The sequence below is a fragment of the Barbus barbus genome (genome assembly GCF_936440315.1).
Source record: "Barbus barbus genome assembly, chromosome: 37".
NCBI lineage: Eukaryota > Metazoa > Chordata > Actinopteri > Cypriniformes > Cyprinidae > Barbus > Barbus barbus.
Genome location: NC_136715.1, coordinates 2754552 through 2775128, shown reverse-complemented (window position 1 = coordinate 2775128; position 20577 = coordinate 2754552). Strand labels below are relative to the sequence as shown.

The following is a 20577-nucleotide window of genomic DNA, read 5'->3' as shown; positions in this document are numbered from 1 at the left end:
TTTGTCGGCTAGTGATAAAGATGTAGCAATTTTTAGGTGTCAGTTTCATAGGATAAATCAGTCCTTGCATCTTAGTGACAAGCAGGATCATCTTTCACTATTTAGTTTTTTGTAATGTTTCACCAGCAGTATCTGTGTGTTTGTTTTAGCCGAAAAGCACAAGGTCCACAATGTATTTCTGCCTGACCATGATCGACACCAATAAACTCTGCTTTGTGTATTTGAACAGTTATCTTAAATCACCCCTCTCTGAATGCCCAGCTTTTAAACATACACGCCTTTCATCAACATATCTTGGAAGTCTATTAAGCAGTTTCTTTGTGAATTAAATCTTAAAGGTATAGTCACCAAAAAATAATATTATGTCATCTTTTACTTGAAATCAAACCTTTTCATTCTTCTTCTCTGGAACATAAAATATTTTCTGAAAATGTTTAAGTTGTAATTGTTCTACAAAATAAAGAAATGCATGCAGGATTGGAATTACATAAGAAAATTTGATGGTAGATTTTTTTTTGTTTTAAGCAAACTATCCTTTCAAGTATGCAGTCTTGATTTTATATTCTATTCTATTCTATTATATTCATCTAATATGAGTAAAATTAAAAATAAATCAAATAAATCAATAAATAGCTACCTAGCAAAGGAAAAAAATAAATGATCCTAGTTACACAGAGTTACAAAACTGCATGTTAAAATCTCTTTTTATTTATTCATCCAGACTACATTTAGTTTATGCTTGAAATAGGTTATATTGTGTTATTGCCCTTAGAGACTGCTGCTTTGCTTCTTGCTGGGCACTTTTATAATGCAAATTCCCTGTCTGAGAGCTGTGCCTAAATTTTATGGCTTGCCAAGGGCCAGTATTCAGTGGGGATTATGGGAAATAGCACTGCACTCCACACACACACACACACACACCCATGGGAGAATGGGATCCCAGGGCATCCTCTGAGAATGCTGATATCGCCATGACAACTGTCAGCATTCTGTTTGTATACAATCCATTCTGGGAACAAACTTCTTATATAACAGAGGATTTTTGTATAAACAAATTTTTTTTTTCTAATGCTGAATACCTGGTAGTCAAAGGGACAGTTCAGTGACGCAGAGGAATCTAAATTGTCCTACCTAATATGAAGTTAGCATGCTTTAGTTTTCCTTTCAAAAAGGTGCCTTTATTTATGTATGTATGTATGTATGTATTTCATGATAGCACGTTTTAATTTTAATTTGGATTCTTAAAGCACATTTAAAATGTGTGAATGTCATTTATCTGAAACTATGAAAGTTTGTTACTTTTAAAATCTAAAATAATACAAATGCTTTTTAAAACAGAGACAACGTGTGTTTGTTTTGTTGTTGTTGTTTTTTTTCTACCATTAATGGAAAATGTGCATGGATAATATGATGAAATATATATTTTTTTTCAATGAGAAGCTGAGGGGGCTTCATAATTCAAATACAAATAAAAGAAAAGTTCTGAGAGCATCATTTATTTGTCACTTCTTTTGATCTTTTGAAATATAAAGCAGTCCAATTCTGATATATTGAATGTGACTTCAGTATCACTTCCTTTTTAGGACAACTTTACATTTACATATACTATATTTTTAGGTCCATTACATATCAAAATGTCTTACTGAAATGTCCTATTACCATCTGATACCATCTTTGAAGCATATTCTGTACTTTTTTGTAAGGGTTAACATATATTGTCCCTCAAAGCATATTAGCATACGTTCTATTTATAGGCTTATTGAATCCTTTTCGGTTATGCTGAGTATATAAGGAAACACCTGCTGTAGCCCAACACAAACAGACACCAAACAAATCTAATTAACCTCATTGCTTATCATCTGCAATTCTTGGAAATGGGCTCAGATCTGATCGGCAGAAACCCATGACTTCCCTGTCTGTGTAACTCCTGGGTTTGTGGGGGATGTTGATAAATACATTATGCCCATAATAGAAGGATATTCACTTTCAGAGCAGACAAAGTCCATCCTCTGCTGCTCTTCACCATGTTACTGATCTCTAATCAATGAGATCAAGGACAGTCTTCCAGAGCACCAGATTACAATTAGCAATACAAAACGTACTTACTTACTTACTTTACTTTTAGTCATTTAGCAGACGCGTTTATCCAAAGCGACTTACAAATAAGAAAAAGTAACTAAAACTAAAAGCTAACACTCTGTAAATACTCTATACACACCCATTTAAGAAAATACAGTACTGTGGCGCTTGTGTGTATGTGTATGTATAAGTACTTCTATCTCATATTGAATTATATCTGTAAGCTCTGAAGTAGCACACAAAATCTTTTGTATTTCATAACCATGATGCAACACTCTCCCTTCACATAATATTCATGTTGGCTACATGCTCACATAGTTTATTCAGTTAAAAGCAAGCAAGCATTGCAACACATTCATTTGTCGTTACTAAAAAAGACTTTGCACATACAAACATGAAATAAACACTTTAACCCTGGTGTCCGCATATACTTAACTCTCATTTACACAGACACACTTATATGTAGACTTGTTTTTAAATGAACATAGTTATATTTATTTAAAATTTTTTTAGCAAAAATTATATTTCTAATTACATTCTATTATTTTTTATATTCAAAAGACAATATGTAAACTGTCTGACCCGCTTGTTACAACACAACTCTGTCCAACCAGTGATCATGGATTCATTATCCTTATAAACATGGTCTGTGGACTGTGACAGATTTCCTTATCTTTATTTTTCGGATGAATTTAGTATTTTCATATGTCAAAATTTTGTTTATCTTTCAAAGAGCCACATCAAGGGAAAGGGATAATAGCAATGTTAAAGTTGCAAGTGTATTTGTATAGTGCTTTTTCGATACAAATCGTTGCAAAGCAACTCTTCAGGGAATTAAGTTTCCACAATATATTTATATATTGCAGAACCTTAATATATTTAACTTTAATATTTAATATTTAATTATGTATGTTGTCTGAGCATTGGCATCCTCTGAGGGGTTGGCATTATTATTATATACTCAGGTGTTCAGTCATCTCAGATCATTTAAGGGTTGGATCCAGACTGAAGCTTAAGAAACAATGTTATCTATTTTATCAGTAAAGAAATTCATAAAGTCATTACTATTAAACTGTGAGGGAATATTTAGATTGGGTGGCGTCTGTTTATTTGTTAGTCTAGCCACTGTGCTAAATAAGAACCTTGGATTGTTTTGGTTATTATCTATGAGTTTGCGGATATGCTCTACCCTGGCAGCTTTTAGAGCCTGTCTATAGCTGGACATACTGTTTTTCCACGCAATTCTAAAAACTTCCAAGTTAGTTTTTCTCCATTTGCGCTCAAGATTACGAGTTTCTTTCTTGAGAGAATGGGTATAACTGGTGTACCATGGCGCAGTACGTTTTTCTCTAACCTTTTTCAATTTGAGGGGTGCAACAGCTTCTAATGTATTAGAGAAGATAGTGCCCATGTTGCTAGTCATTTCGTCTAGTTCATGTGTATTTATGGGTACACAGACCAGTTGAGATAAACCAGGCAGGTTATTTGTGAATCTGTCTTTGGTGGCTGGAACAATAGTTCTGCCCGGACGATAACGCGGAGCCATATAATTAATATCATTAGTACGCAGCATGTACGATACAAGGAAATTATCAGTAACATCATCACTTTGAGGTACGATATCTATATCGTCAAGATCAATTCCATGTGATATAATTAAATAGCGTTTGATTAAAACGATGAGTGGGCCCGGTGACATTTTGCTTTACTCCAAAAGAGTTTATTAGGTCAGTAAACGCAAGTACTAACGCATCATTTGTATTTATGTGAATTACGTTAATGTTAAAATCTCCGACAATTAGCACTTCATCAACATTGACCAATAGATCTGAGAAGAAATCTGCAAATTCTTTTAGAAAATCTGTATATGGCCCTGGCGATCTATACACAGTAGCCAGAGCAAGAGATAAGAGAGATTTATTTTGAATATCTAACAGTGTAACATTAAGCAGAAGTATTTCGAATGAGTTAAACCTCCTGTATCCTGTTTTCTGAGTAACATTGAGAATATCACTATATATTGTTGCAACACCGCCGCCACGACCAGTCTGACGGGGCTCATGTTTATAACAGTAGCTCGGTGGAGTAGACTCATTTAGACCAAAATATTCATTTAGTTTAAACCAGGTTTCAGTCAGACAGAGTACATCAAAATTAGTATCTGTGATAATTTCATTTACAATAACTGCTTTGGGTGCGCGTGATCTAATGTTTAGGAGCCCAAGCTTTAAAAATTGTTTTTGTTCATTTTATTTTGTGCTTTTCTGGTTTAATCACGGTCAGATTTTTTCTAGATCATGCATTCAATATATATTTTGACCTCGCTATTCGGGGAACAGACACAGTCTATAGATTGGACAACGCAAGTACTTCTATCTTTTAAGTGGGTAGAACAAAAGTCATCATAGCAGTTATTTGAGAATTGGCTTACTAGTCATATGGAGCGTAGCGTCCTGGAGATGTTGTCCGACAGAAGTTCCTCTCCGACTCTGCTGGGGTGCAGGCCATCAGCACGGAAAGCCATCACACACACACATTAATTAAAACTCAGGAATGTGTTGTGAACGTGCTAACCTCTGATACTAAACCCTGGGTCACAAATACTTTCACATGCATGAATTCCCTTCACCATCTTGCCTTTCATCATCATCATCATCATCATTTCATCCCTGTCCTCTTCTCATGCACTCAGATTGAGAAGTGCTAAGAATTGAGCTCAGCTTTTTTAATATTTAATGGTGAAGACTGTCTCTGGTTCCTCCTCCAAGCATAGCATTGTTCTAAGCAAGCTTCAGTGCATATGACATCTGATCTGCTGTCACTTTAGCACAGATCACTGCACTTTTAATCTGTCCTAGAGGAGTGGCTCTATCCATGATACAATTGGGCTGGATTTCATTACGGATCTGGATACAAGTTTGTCCTTAATTGGTGATGAAGTACAAATGTGTCAGAACCAGTATTTCATAACCTCTGTATTTCACAATTACTGGATAATAATTTGAAAAACAAAATCATCATGAGCATATGCTTAATTGTCATTACAAACAAACAAACTAATAAATAAACAAACAACAACAACTTAATAGCCCTGAAATAAGCCTAATTTCCTTTAAGATAAATACTGTTTATTTTTTTATTTTTTGGGGGTGAAAAATGACTGGATGTATTCTTTATTAAATTGCACTGGGTAACAAAAACCCAATTTAGTATAAATTATTTCTCAAAATATATCTATATAACAGTTGTACTGAATATACTATAAGATAATTATATTAAAATGATCCATTATGGTCAGAAATATGCAGTCATTGCACGTTAACTGTGTGTCTTGGTTAGAGGTTAAATTTAGTTTAAAAACAACACCTGTCCACCTGCTACCTTCAGGAAACCCGTTTCAGCTCACACGGAATCAATTAAACTTGGCAGAGACAAGCTGTATGTAGTAGTGTAAATGTAAATGCTGGTTCTCTGATGTGGGTAGTTTATGCTGTACCATCCCTCTTCCTGCTGTTTATTATGTTTTCCTTTTGCGTCATTCTTTGCCTTTCTGCTCCCAGTAAAAAGATGTCAAAAGGAAAAAAAAAGCTACTTCCTTCCTTCCTCTCACATTGTTTTCTCTCTGTCCTCAGCCTCAGCATATGCAGATATCCAATGGGAACAGCCTCATCAGCCGAGAAACCCGGACAGGGATCCATTTGGTTACCCTCATCGTGAGATCCCCCCATTGGCCAGTTATGCTCCTCAGCCTGATTACATGACAGGGGATGATGATCTCATCAAGCCTAAAAAGCTGATTAATCCAGTGAAAGCCTCTAAAAGCCACCAGGAGCTTCATCGGGAGCTGCTTATGAACCAGAAACGGTATGAGGATACACAAGTTTACAGTACATATAAACAATCTTGCAATGATGACAAATGCATTGCAGACTGTCCATGATGGCTTCTGTGATCATACATTGCAATCTGGTAATGAGTTCAAATAGACTGATTGGCGTTTTCCTGTTCACGCTCCTGTAAATTTAGTACATGCAAGTCCATGTAAATCATCTGCTAAATGGAAAATAATACTCACATTCAGAGTGAGGAACATTTCTTTAAATATTTCTAACACAATTTTGATCCTAACCAAATCTGAGCCATAAGTTATCATCTCTGTGCTCCTAAGCAAGACATTTAAATTTACCTGGAAAGTTCCTACTTAAGAGTTAAGTGAAATTGTAACCATGATACGGAAGGCATTCGGGTGATTTTGGCAAGTGGATCAAATGGATTTGATAAACAATTTCATATTTATATTCAATATATTTCTGGCTAGCTTTATTCCAAAATGTATACAATATAAGTGATCACATGAACATTCACAATTAGAATACACCAAGATAAATCAAACATTTTTATTTTTTCTGAGATATTAACTGAGATATTCAGGGACTAAAAGAGGTTCCCACTAAGAATTAGGAGGATGTCTTCATTTGCAATCAACTCCAACAATAAATACAATCACGCCAACATGAATTTAAATAAATAAATACTAAAATGAATCAATGTGTACTTAAGTGGGATGATAGTGTGTTTGAATTTTGCCACAGCTCACTCTCTCTCTCTGATGTAAGACAATTTTGAAGATAGACTACAATGCAATGTGATGTTTTATTGCACTATAAATAAGAGACACTACTTTTAGGCTACATACTTCATAGTTTGTGAGTTGTAGAATTCAGTTGCCACCTGAATGAATAACAAAAATCTGTGTGTACAGAACAAGATTAAGAAGAGCATATTTAGCCACAATGTGTACATGGTTGTAGTTAGTTACTTTCCAATAACTGTACACTACATACCTGTTTCTGTCTAAAATCTCACTGCTGGACATGACAGTGCACTCAAGAGCATACTTGAGTTCTGTGCCACAGGATCTGCAGCATAAACAGTAAAACTCTATTGTTGGCCACTTTAGATAAGTGCTCATATCCCTTGTGTGAAAACACAAGGCAGTACCCGAGTGGGATGTGAACACTATATCTCTAATTGGTCTTTATTGGCTGAGACTTGCATTCTTTAAATTTTAAACCTCTTAAAGTGTCTAGGGGAGAAAAAAAAGAATGGAGAGAGAGGTAAGGATAAAGGGGCTTCTTTTGCCCACTCCTGAGGGCTTTAGACCCCTTTGCTTAGACAGAGAGTGTGTTCACCTTTACCACATTTACTGGTATGACAGAAGAAGGGGGTGGCATTGTGGTGTGTTGCTACCAAGCAACTGCACAATGCTAATCAAAGTACTAGCAATGAGAGCATGGGACTTGAGGAGAAACTGAAAGCTTTCCCATTCAGTACTTTGTAGACTTAGGTTTATTTGTTTGTTTGTTTATTTATATGATTCATTGTTGCTGGGAACTTTTTAGAGACATAAATATACTAATGACATATACATGAAAAGACATTTAGTAAGTTTGAGATTATATAGGGGGTGTTTAAATATTATATATATATATATAAACAGTGGGTGCTTATTAATTGGGTGAATAGTAATTGGATGATTCAACACATAGATGTTTTACCAGCTAAGAAGTTCAGCACTTTTAGAGTTTCATCCCTCTATCTGATGTGAGCATAAGTATTGGAGCAGTTGCCTCACAGGTCTTTCTAAGTGATCAGCTGTGTCCTGTTGCATTAATTCTTCAGATATTAAAAGCAGGGAATGTGTCGTATCAGTTATATCCATTACTTCTGTATTCTGAATCTTGCATTCGATGATGACACACACAAACCAGGATGAAGATGAGGGAGCTGACTTTTTTGAGAAAAGCAAGCAATTTGGATGCTAAAAGAAAAGAAAAGAGGAAGTCAATTAGAGCTATAGCAAAAACAAAGGGCATGGAGAAATCAAGAGTTTGGAAACCACCAGCGACCAACAACTACCTGATCAGCTGAGAAAACAACAGTAGTTGATGACAGACAAATCATAAAAGCTGTGAAAATGAACCCTAAAAGACGTGTCTGTAAAATCACCAACAACTTCCAGAAAGCTGGGGTGATGCTCTAACAATCTACTGTCCTCAGGAGACTTTGACACAGAATTACAGATGCTACACAGCAAGATGCAAACCTCTGACCAGCACCAAAAATAGAAAGATTAGAGTTTGCAAAAAAGCACAAAGGTGAGCCAGAAGAGTTTTGGAACTGTGTTTATGGACCGATGAGACAAAGATGAACCTTTATCTAAGTGATGGGAAAGCAAAAATGTGGAGAAAAAAAGGGAACTGCAATGATCCCAAGCATACAGCCTCATCTGTAAAGCATGGTGGAGGTGGTGTCATGGCATGGGCATGCATGGCTGTCTCTGGAACAGGCCCTCTCAACTTTACTGATGACTTAATGTATGATGACAGTAGCAGAATGAATTTGGAAGGGTACAAAACCATCTTGCCTACCAATATTCAAGAAAATGCCACCAGATTCATTGGGAAGTGCTTCATATTGCATCAGGACAATGACCCAAAAACACCCTGCCAGTTCAGTCAAGGAATTTATAAGGGCAAAGAAATAGAAAGTCTTAGATTGCCCAAGTCAATCTCCAGATTTAAATCTGATTGAACATGAATTTCACCAGCTGAAGAGGAGAGTAAAGGCAGAAACTCCCCAAAACAAACAACAATTGGAATTGGCTGCAAGGCTGGTAAAAGTATTTCAAAGGATGAGACCAAGAGTCTGATAATGTCTATGGGTCACAGACTCACTGCTGTGATTGTGCGCAAGGGATCTGCAACTAAATAATAGCTTTTAATCTTTTATATCTGCCTTATGTTCAACTGTCCCAATACTTATGCTCACATCAATGAGTGGGATGAACTCTAAAAGTGCTGTTCTTTTTATTTGGTAAAACATGTATGTGTTGAAATGGCCAATAATAAAATGTGACATTCTGTAGTTTTGTCTCATATTCATCTTTTAATCATATTTGCAAATGTCTTGACTCCACAGCCAACAGAGCAATTTTGTCTTTACTGTTCCAATACTTATGGAGGGCACTGTATATCAAAGTAGCTGAGTGGTGACCATGATTCCAGGATCAACATGTTTGTCCTGTCAAACAAACATAGTCCTCAACATATCATCAACTGCAAACCTAGCTATTAATAGATCTAGAACTAGAAGGAAAAGTAAGATGTATGATTGTTCTTCAAATTTTAGTGCCATCTCTAAACTTATCCTTTACTCCTAAGCCTTGATTGGTTGATAGGAATGTTTTTACAGGATCAACATGTCCTATTTAGCAAATTGTACAACAGTGATTGAACTGTAAACATTGTGAACAAAGCATTTACCTGTAAGAAGTCAATTAGCAAACACTTTTATTCAAAGGGACTCACAGCACATGTAATACAGAGACTGTGACTTAAGAGTTAATTGTGGAATGTCAAATTTTTTGTTTTCAGTTAAGGGCCAGGGGGTGCCCAGCCTGTGCTTTGTATGGGTCCTAATGGCCCATGTGGTGATGAGGACATAATATTGTAAAAAGGCACTATATTTTTGCCTCTTGATCTGCATCCTAGCCAAATTTACCTACTGGTGTCTCCCTAATGATTTCAATGTACAAAGATACATCAAAGTGTCTTGTGTGGTCTTCCTCTGAGTCCACATTTTCATGATGTGATGCCACTCAGAAGTGTGCACTGAGGGCAGATAACGTAATTCTCATGAGCACCCATCTAAAATCTAAAATGACAAACAGGACACCTTATGGCAGGACTATACTGTTCTTGCAGGACCATTACCAGAGTTTAGTTCTTACTCTAATGATTGTTATACTGTACAGCTGGTTCTAATGTGTTTAATTAGGGCTGAAACTACATGTGTGGCTCTCCAGGAATGGAACTTCCCTTTAGGAGCAAGATTGCCAGACATCCTTGACCTTTACCAATATGTACACAGCAAAATCTCCAGAGTTAAATCAACTCTGCTCAGAGTACATATTGTCCCAATCTACAGAGTGTTAAAGTAACACTGAAGTAGAGTTACCACTGTTGAGGATTATGAGATAAATTTTCATGTCTAAAAGCCAGAGCAGTAGTTGTTCATCTTCAACATTGTTAACAACGGGTTTTCTTTTCTAATGCTCACTCATCACTTAATGAATCACTTAATTATCCCATTAACTTTAACTCTACTTCAGTGTTACTTTAACACTCTGTAGATTGGGACAATATGTACTCTGAGCAGAGTTGATTTAACTCTGGGGATTTTGCTGTGTAGTTACCAGTATTACTCAATCTCATGTGCTGAGGCTAATACAAACCATTGTAGTTGCAGACAGCATGAGCAGAGGGCCTATTTATTAGAGGCGTTCATTGCAGAGAAGAAGACACTGTTTGTGTGGGTACATTTGTTAGTTTGTGCCCTCTGTACCACTACAAAACACTGTAAGCCACAGAGAGCTTACTGGCACAGTGCCTTGTCAGCCATTAAGCGGGTATCTTTTAGTCACTGTTGGCACTTGCACCTCTTTGGTGCTCAGAGACGCTGCGGAAGAGAGAAAAAGAGATGTGGATCTCGCATGCACACATATAGCAGTGGGCATCAAAGGTGGCACAGTAGGCACAAGGGTGGCGGAGGAAATAGGTCACTCTCAGAACAGTGCCTCTTTTATCAAGCCTTTTCAAGATAAGCTTTTTATGTGCCAGTGATGTTGCAGAACTCTTTACTAAAAGAGCTACGCTAAACGCCGACGACATCACTCAAGGAAAGTGATGCTAAAAGAAGACACTAAAGGGGGAGAGACAAATTTGTCTCAGATGTCACTGATAGCCATGACAGGAAAAAAGACACCATCTATGGATCATTTCAGGAACAGATCGATGCCAGCGATCTGAACAAGGTTTAGCAAGTGACTATTCATAGCCGAGAGCTGAGATAGGACTAAAGAGCTGCATGCTATTATTATGAGGGCTCTCAGGAGCTGTTTGGGGGCTGACTCTCTCTTGTTATCTTCATTAACTGCCCCTTGTGTTTATTTGTTGTTGTCTGGCTGTCTCTTCAGTTTGAAGGACCCCATCTAAATTAGCAAGAATACTAATTGGAACTCCCACATGTGCTGAACTCCACACACACTTCTCTTTCCTTTCCGTTCTCTCAGCACATGTGGCGCCACCTCCCTGTGGAGAGAACAATCTCACACATAATTTAATTACCAGTCTCTGTGTGTGTGTGTGTGTGTGTGTGTGTGTGTGTGTGTGTATGCATATGTCTATCCTGGCACTATAGTTAATAATTATCACTCGTGTTAGCAGGAGCTTGGCACCTTGAGAACAGTCATGAGAACTCATCCACTTTTGGTAATAGATGGAAGGCTCATATTCATTCAGTTAAACTGCACTTAGCCCATGACATATGAATTGTGTGTTTATTTTGTCTGTCAAAATGAGCCCATTATCAATGGGATGTGCCTCAGCCATGACTAAGATGGGAAGTCATAACACTGAAGGATAAGAACAACAGGAAACGAATGGATATTCTGCATTACATAAAAAAACTGAGCACTAATTTCACAGGCTATAACAGATTTCCAGACACACACACACACACACACATTTGTTTCTGCAATTGTGGGGACTTTCCATAGACTTCTATTACTTTTATATAGAGCATATTATATTTTCTATCCACTTACCCAACCCTAACCCTAACCCTACTCCTTACAGAAAGTCTATTTGCATTTCAGATAAACATCATTTAGTATTTTTTTAAAAAAATATATATACATCCTTGTGGGGACTGCAGACCAGTCCCCACAATGTCAAAAAATTTCAGGTTTTACTATCCTTATGGGCACATTTGTTCCCCACAATGTAGCATAAACAAGTACACACACACACACACACACACACACACACACACACACACACACAGAGACGTTTAATTACTGATTAAACATGACAATAGTGCCACCTCCTGGATGACTGATGGACTGCTTCTGCTAATGATGTGATGTAGTCTCTGTTGTCTAGTCTATTCTATTCTATTCTATTCTATTGTTTGTTTCATTTCTCAGTGTTTTGTTTTCATTTTCTTCCTGTTTCATTCTAATCTAATTACCTCATACCAATCCATTTTATTCTATTATATTCAGAGGTATTGGTGTGGAGACCAAGCCAGAATTGCAACGTGTGTTGGAGCAACGGAAGAGAGAGCAGATGATAAAACAAAGAAAGCAGGAGGAGGAGGCCGGGAGGAAAATCTCTCCATTGGAACAGGAGCTTCTCAAGAGACAGCAGAAACTAGAGGAGGTAGAGAACATACAATCATAGAGTGTGTGATACGGACCTGAACTAATGAGGGTCAATATCCTCTTTTATTATTTCATGTATCTAACAAAGGAAACACATTTTATTATGCTTACATATATTTATTGGCAAACCAGCAACCAAATATGCACCAAAAAATGTATATATCTGTTCTTCTATAGCTGGAGAAGGAGCAAGCAAGATTGGAGGACAACAACTGCAGTGCTCCAGAATTCATAAAAGTGAAGGAAAACCTGAGACGAACATCGTTTACAAGTTCTGGAGAGAAGGATGTGTAGGGGCGTAAACAAAGATTGGATCCATGTGTATTTGTGCACAGCCAGTAACATAGAGCTGCTGCAGCTCCTAAACACCACCCACACGACACTGCTTCTCTACTTCTTGTCTCACACCAACAATGCACTCACCTCTCTCTGTAGGAAGTTCAGAGAGGTCAGAGATAAGGACAAGACGCAAAGGACCTCTGCAACACCTTCACATTATAAGGAGGTTGATGCTTAAGAAGTTTCAGGAGACTGCAAAGAGAAAAAGAGTGTTTTTTTCTGCTGTGGGTCAGACTTGATGGGTTAAAGATTAACTGCTCAGGATGCTTATGAGTTTGTGTGTATGCATGGTTGGACAGCTATGGTCTGGTTCTGCCATATTAGATGAAAAAGTGAAAACAAGGTACAGGGATTAGTTTCAGAGTGAAAAACAAAACAAAAAAAAACAGGCTATGCCTCTCTAATGACAGGCAGAACATGTATAAGGCGGCAATTGGATAAACAGTATCAGTATTATAGGCAAATAGTTTTTTATTAAACCGCCAAATATTTGTTCATTGCCTAATTTTAAACATCGTCTCTTATACTTAACAATCAGCACTTGTCACTTTTAAATGAAAATATAAGAACTATGATTATTTTCAGCTTTCATCGCCCTTGATTTGCAGTATAACACCTTGCATGTGTGCACACAAAATTTATTTTACTCCTAAGAACAACAACCATTAAACCATTAAAAAACAACAACAACCATTAAACATAGATCATCATTGCAGTGATGGCTAAAATGATAATGCTCATAATTTGACTCGTCATAGAGTTAAACCAGTATAAAAATAGGGACGTTTCTGGTTTGTTCTTACTCCAGTGCCTTTGTTAAAATAATGCAACAGGATAGGCTGCCTGACTGTTACTGTGGTCCAATGTATGTTGCATATAATTGTGTTCATAGTCATATCTTTATGAAATGTTCCCTAATAAAACTGTTTTACATTGTTTGGGTTTTCAAAGCACAAAGTAAAATTGAAACATGCCTTTTTTGGCTCCTGAAGTCATTGGATAATACAACAATCAATGTGTTACTTTAGTTTAATGATAATTTAATTCTCATGTTGTTGCAGTCAAAATCATAAAACAAATATAAGAGTTGGCTACTTACATTTTTTGTAGCTGTGACCCTTTTGATTGTTATAAACAGAGAACTTGCACAATAAAGAAAAAGTACACATGCTTCATGTGAATAAAGATATTAATGTTACTTTCATTGTGTGCCCCATTTTCCTGTCAGTAACGAATTAGTTGGAATTCATTCATTTATTAAAAACAGTACAAGAAATTCTGCTTTTGCAAAATACACACATGCAAAGAAAACCATTTGATCCATCTACATGCACCAATAAGTTAACAATAAGCTATCAAGTTTAGCCCTGTGCTATTTAGATACTGCCAGCTCTGTGTCTGCAGGGCCAGGCGTCCAGACTTCCCAGTTGTGGAATGGCACAAACTTCTAAAGTGAAACAGTAGAGAATAATGTGTGTGTGTGTGCTGTGAATTTTAAGTAGAAGGTATAAAAGTGAAGTGGTGTGATGATACAGGAGGTCACAGGGCCTGGTTTGGGGTTATCATGCTCGGTTTCACTTTAATGGGTCTTCTGAGTTTTTTTTTCCACTGATGGAAAGTCTCCATCTCGCCCTTCATCCAGCTTCTCGATAGCTTCTTAATTAGAGGGACAGGTAACACTATACCCTGAATCACAAGACCCTTTGTCCACAAAAACACACTATCCACTTCTAATCTGTTTAATCCCTAAGAATCTTCAGGATCCGATTTGTTGTGCTCTAGTAAACAAGGGCTAAATTGTTTGACGTGAGGCAGTTGCGAACCTGAACTGAACAATGGCACACAACAGCCTGAACATGAACACAGCCTTTCAGGGAGACGCTACAGGTGTAAATACAAACCACGCCAACACACTATGCATTTGCTATGAATCATTTGGTTTTAATTAAAAATGTGATTGTAAATGTGTAAATGTGATACTAATTATTGAATTATTGAATATGACATGTAAACTAAAAACTATCTATCTAGCTATCTATCTATCTATCTATAGGTTTAAATGGTGTAAGTAAAAAAAAAAAAAAAACATGACATTATGTTTGCCCAGGAACCATAAAAAATAGCAATGCATATTGTCACACTAGCTGTCAAAATGGACCATTAAACTGCCTATTACAGGATTTAATAAAATACAGGCAATACAACTGGTATGAATACAAACAATCCATAACACAAAAATGTGAAAGATAGCATACAAAAATATCACACTGGCTAGTGAAAATAATTAATTAAAGCATGTATAAAATTATAATATTTAAAACACTGACATACCTCATAGCTCAAAGGATTGGCTTAATGTATCCCTCAGTGGTTTTATTGTATTCTCATGTTTGTTCAGCAGCTATTAAAAAAATATATATATAGCCCCCATGACAACTTCCTCATTTGACAACTAGCTCTGTAGGCTACCATATAAAGTGTTGAATCAATTATAACCAGTATAAACAAGCCTAGACAGAAACCAATTTAAGCCTGTATGTAATATTTAAATAGATATGATGGAATATTTGTATATTATTGATTTACCAACTCACAAGTGTACAAGTTATGCTGCTTGCAAGATTGTAAGCAGCATAACATTCAGAGACACATTTAGATAAAACCTTGTGTCTGTCTCTCGCTGGCTTGGCCTGAGACCAGTGTTTACATTTCATAGTTTCTGATAACATCTTAAGATGCACAGTGTGCCCAGTGTTGGCTCAACAGTGCTTTGGTTTATGTAAATGTGCATTCCTGTTTTGCTGGGGCAGATGCTGAAGGCCACACCCCTCTGAGACGAATACTGTGGCTGCTGATGCTGCTGTGGGTGGGGCTTAATTCTCAGGTGAAGTACAAAGCAGCAGGACTCTGAGCTCAGAGCTGAGATCAGACATGGGGCCACACAGACAGATGATCCTAACGCTGCTCGTCCTGGCATTTATGACCTACATCTGTGAAGCAGGTATGAGAAGCTTGTGCTGCTGAATTTTCCTTTTTCATTCGTTCATTCACTGATAATGAATTGACAGTTTTTTCCTTAATAATGGTAGATTTGTATATATATAATATTTTATACAATTATATTGCAATTTTTTATGTATATTAAGTATATCTATTAATGTATATTAATAATAAAATATATGAATGTATATTAATTATTTATATTAGATTATTGAATATTATATTTGAACATTTTTTGCAGAATATTAATCTATTAACCATACTATTTAATCTGTTGCTTTCAGTAATTGTTATTAACAATCTTATTAAACTAATTATGATTAATAGTACTGCAAAAAAGACGACATACACAGTTAGCTTTTTAATTATCAGTAGAATAATCAGTGAAAAATATTTTTCTGAATTTTTTAATATGCAAGTAAACTCCATGTCTAGTTTCCCTCCATCAAAGATTGTAGAAGGCTCCGTATGATAAACTGACTATTTCCTTATTAACGTACTTTAGCACTTCTCCGGAAGTCTTCTGCAGAGGGCTTTCTGAGGTCTGGGCGAGAGAGGCGGGCAGTGAGATGTCAACAAGGAGGCTGTAGCTCTGAAGACAGTGAGGCAGAAGAACTACTTGAGGCCAACTCAGATTACGTGAGTTGAGTACAAATGTGCAAAAGCCCACAGCAGCTATCTTGGACAGTATTTAGCATCACTTTGTATATAAGCCTTTTAAAAGCATAATAAAGGTGTATATATTTAAGTTATACATAAACTTAAATGCTTGGACCCTGTTGTACCTGCTATATAATGTAAGCACATGTTTGTTGCATATGGGACTGAAAAGCACCTCATCAAACTGCTGATCTATTTTTTTTATCAGGAGCAGGACAACTCAAAGATGTTCTTTAATGTTGGATCACAAGTGGAGGTGCACACGGTAAGACTCCAATCTGTCAGACACGGTGCACTATAAATAAAGGAATACTTTGAATTATGTTTATTTTCTGCAGTTGGTAAATATACTTAATTCAAGATATTCTTTTAAAAGAAGTCTTAAAATCTAAATGTATCAAACTATAAGGACGTTTAGATATTTTGGGAAACAAGATGAAATGCTTATTAAGTATAATGCGTAATGTGTGATCTTTTGCTGTAATATTCTAAAAATATGCACTTGACTATTTACTGTAACTGATATTATTTGCTATATGTAATCATTACAATTCCATAAGAATGGACAATGCTCCCTGGAAGAATGACAGTACTGTATTTCTAGTGCTTGCTCACATGTCTCAATTACTAACATGTAAAGTGGAATGTAACACAATCCATCCATTATGGGGCTTCTCTGAACTTCTTGCTTTTCTCTTTGCCCACCTCTCAGAGGCCTGACAGTGAGCCACAGGGAGAGGGCTCAGGTATGTAGCCCTGCGGTTCATGGCCTCAGGGCTGTCAGAGTCCACATAGTGGGAAAGACGAAGAAAGCCTGGGGGAAACTCCACTCTATTGCATCACTGGATACAAGCACAGGTGCTCAGAACATGGAATAATGTCAGATACTATAATAATATCATAGAGTGTGTATAGAGAATAGAGTCCTGAAGTGATTTGGATGCTGAATTTTGCATATATAAAGTCGTTGAGATGGATACGTTTCTCATATAATTCTAACATAGATGGTGATGCCAACTTTGGTGCTTTTTAAAGAATGCTGCTGAAAGCCTTTACCTTTTATGACACTATAGTCATGGTGCTAAACTGACATTGAACAGTGTTTAGATACTACACAAATATAAAGAATGAACCTCAATGTACACAATATACCTTCACTATCAAAAGGTACCTCAATGCTACCATGTTACATACAACTTATATTCAAATGCAAAAAAAGTCCCACAAACTATCTTTTAACTTCCTTTATAACATAAAGTATAACATGAAAAAATATTTATTTTTCTTTTTTTTTCACTACCATGAAGACAATGCAATGATCATCTCTGAAATGCCTTACCATGGTATATGATCATGATAATCATTCTGTACCATAATATATGTCATAGTACCAAGGTATTGCAATCCAATAGACTCATGTTTAGGTCAGTGTTGTTGATCATGTCAAAACACGTAAAACACAACCTAGTATTAGTGATAATGGTTTTCTTACAGTGTATAGAATAAAATCAATGCTGACTATTTTACCAGATTTCTTTTCTTAAATCTGCTTTATTTTGATTTATTTTTCATGCAGATGATATATGATGTCCTATTGTAATGGAAATAAAGAGTACTGCTTAGAAATATTCTCATGCTTTCTATCCTCGTTTTGATATCTACAAAGGCCCAATACAAAAGTAGGCTGAAATGCTAACATGAGTTCATGTTTTTGCCTTAATATTTAATTCAAAAAACTGTATCAAATGTATCATGTAGCAGTAATGTAAATCTTGATATAACTTTACTATTAACTTTGTTTCTGCTGTCAACTGCTGGCTGTAATTCATATGGTAACCATTGCAATGCCGTGCTAATTGCCATTTTTGGTATCTTTATCTGCTCTATGTGACAAACGTGGATACTTTCTTCTCGTGCCTGAGTAGGAATGTTTTAAGGATGTCGACAGGTAAAGCTTTTCGTTCACAGGAACACCTTAGAGTACCTCGGCACACCTGACACCATGTCCTGTGACTGTGTGTGGCGTCCCTGGTGGCAGGTTGCTAGGCGATGCCAGGCATGTAAACATGGTGAGGTGTCAGCTATACCGTGGGAGACAGAACCAAAAGGCAGGAGGGCAAGCCGGGGCCAAATAAATGAATTTCAGGAGGAAATGGAACACCCTGGAGCCCCCAATAAAAGAGCAATACAAACTCTGCACAGACATTTCTGTGTGCTAGCCTTCTGCCAAATTACACAAATGCTGAAATATGACATGCTAAAAGGAAACATTGAGTATATACTACAACAGATGTGGGTTGTTAGGTCTATGTGAAGAAACAGAAACAAAATTAAAAAGTTTGTAAGAATAGTTTTATGATACAAAAACAATATTCTGACATTGTAAAGTGAATTACGAAATAAGAAACAATGCAAAACCTGAAATAAAAATATTAATCCACCTGGATGCTATTTGTTCCAATAAATGGCCCATGAAGGTACAGCTTTCCAAACATAAGCATGCTACAATGTTTGACAGATGTTGGTAAATCCACCATGTTAGTCAAGTCAAGTCCCCTTTATATATATAGTGCTTTTAACAATACAGATTGTGTCAAAGCACTTAACAGTATCAAACTGGAGGATAGAGTGTCAGTAATATATAATAATAAGATTAAACACTCAATGTTCAGTTAAAGGCATTTCATTATTGAATTCAGAGATGTCATTATCTAGCTCAGTTTAGTTTAAATAGTATCTGTGAAATCAAATTGACGATAATCGCTAGAAATTAAGTGCAAATGTTGTTAGGTCTGTGCTAGTCTGTTTTAAACCACCACACTGTACCATTTTCCCTAATCTAAATTATTGCTCTTATAAATATAATAAAACATTTTGCATGCAGTAAAATTTTTGACATCAAGAAAGTTTAGACATTTTTACATTTAAATAACACAATCCCTAATTTAGTTTTTCCTTGTTCTAGTTTATTGCACTTATAAATATATTTAAACATATTTTTACATGCAGTAAAATTTTTGACAATAAGAACATTAACAAATAGACATTTTTACATAAATTATACTAGTTCACTAGTTCTATGCTAGTCTGTTATAAACATATATTCAACTATTGTTTAAAATGTTGTGCTTGCATGATGTGTAATGTACTCTCTCTCTCTCTCTCTCTCTCTATATATATATATATATATATATACACGTACATTGGACTACAGCACATACAACACATTTTTTATAATAAAAACTGATTTTTGTACTTGTCTTCATTTTTGGGATTGTTTATGCACCTCAGATTTTGACTAATCATTGCCAAAATGATCCACAAGTTATTATTATTATTTTTTCTTCCTCAGTCCAAATCGAAAGTGCATATATTCAGATCAATGAGGCTTCTGACCAATCATTAAAAAAAAAAAAAACAAGTCATACAAAACGTTTGCTGATTAAAAGAAAACAAGTTGACAAAAAGACTGAACCTGATATTTGGTGATAGTGTAGTATAATGAGAGATTTACAAATCATTTTATTTTTGACCAGAAACACCAAATTAGGTAAATAATTTTTAGCATGGTACAAGGGTTAAATAATAGTGTGATAATAGTCCTGTGCAGTATGTTGTAAGCAGAATGCTAGCTCTCTTCAAAATCTGAATAAACCAGACTTTTTTGGTTGGTGAAACAAACATTTATGCAGTATGCATTGTGTTAGAATGATACTGATATTGTTTGTTTGTTTTTCACATTATTTTAAATTTTGTTAGGTTGACATAATGGTGAAACACCTACAGGTGGCAGTAAAGCGCAGGATAAACACTAACATATAATTCCACATTCTAAATCCACAAATACAATGAGTCATTTTCTAAATTAGATCTTTTTTGCAATTGAAAACAAATGTGCTGAAATTTTGTGCAGATAATTTGAGATGATGTTGGTTCCTTCAGCCAGGAGTTAGACTGTGCATTCAAACAGAACTAAAAGCATCACAGCAGTGTGTATATCTGCAGCTAGATCCGATGAATGAGCCGTGTGGCTGATCAAAGTCTGGGTATCTTGGTCCAGCGTGAATGTCTATTTTGTGCATTAGATCTGAGCTTCAGGAATCTAAATCCCTTTCGAGCCTGAGCAGATTGGATTAGACATGAACAAACAATGTACTTTACCATCGTGACACAAGAGTTAACAGTGGATTATCCAAAAACTGTTATTTGGCCTT

At 36.0% G+C, this 20577-nt stretch overlaps 2 protein-coding genes across 3 annotated transcripts in view; both read left to right on the top strand.

Annotated features, from left to right (window-relative positions):
• The window catches only part of LOC306857150 (protein FAM107B-like), a 29605-nt gene extending 15699 nt beyond the window's left edge, over nt 1-13906 (top strand). For both annotated transcript variants that reach the window (XM_079396888.1, XM_079396889.1), the window contains 3 exons: nt 5712-5943; nt 12206-12362; nt 12542-13906. In XM_079396888.1, coding sequence (XP_079253014.1) covers nt 5712-5943; nt 12206-12362; nt 12542-12658 — 506 coding nt within the window. In that variant the 3' untranslated portion in view covers nt 12659-13906. The remainder of the gene's footprint in view (nt 1-5711; nt 5944-12205; nt 12363-12541) is intronic.
• Nucleotides 13907-15630: 1724 nt separating this feature from the next.
• On the top strand, nt 15631-17986 carry LOC306856726 (uncharacterized protein). Its single transcript, XM_079396143.1, has 4 exons — nt 15631-15704; nt 16209-16342; nt 16572-16628; nt 17076-17986. Exons 1-4 carry the CDS (start codon nt 15635-15637, stop codon nt 17115-17117), a joined length of 303 nt encoding a protein of 100 aa, XP_079252269.1. The 5' UTR covers nt 15631-15634; the 3' UTR covers nt 17118-17986.
• The last annotated feature ends 2591 nt before the right edge of the window (nt 17987-20577 follow it).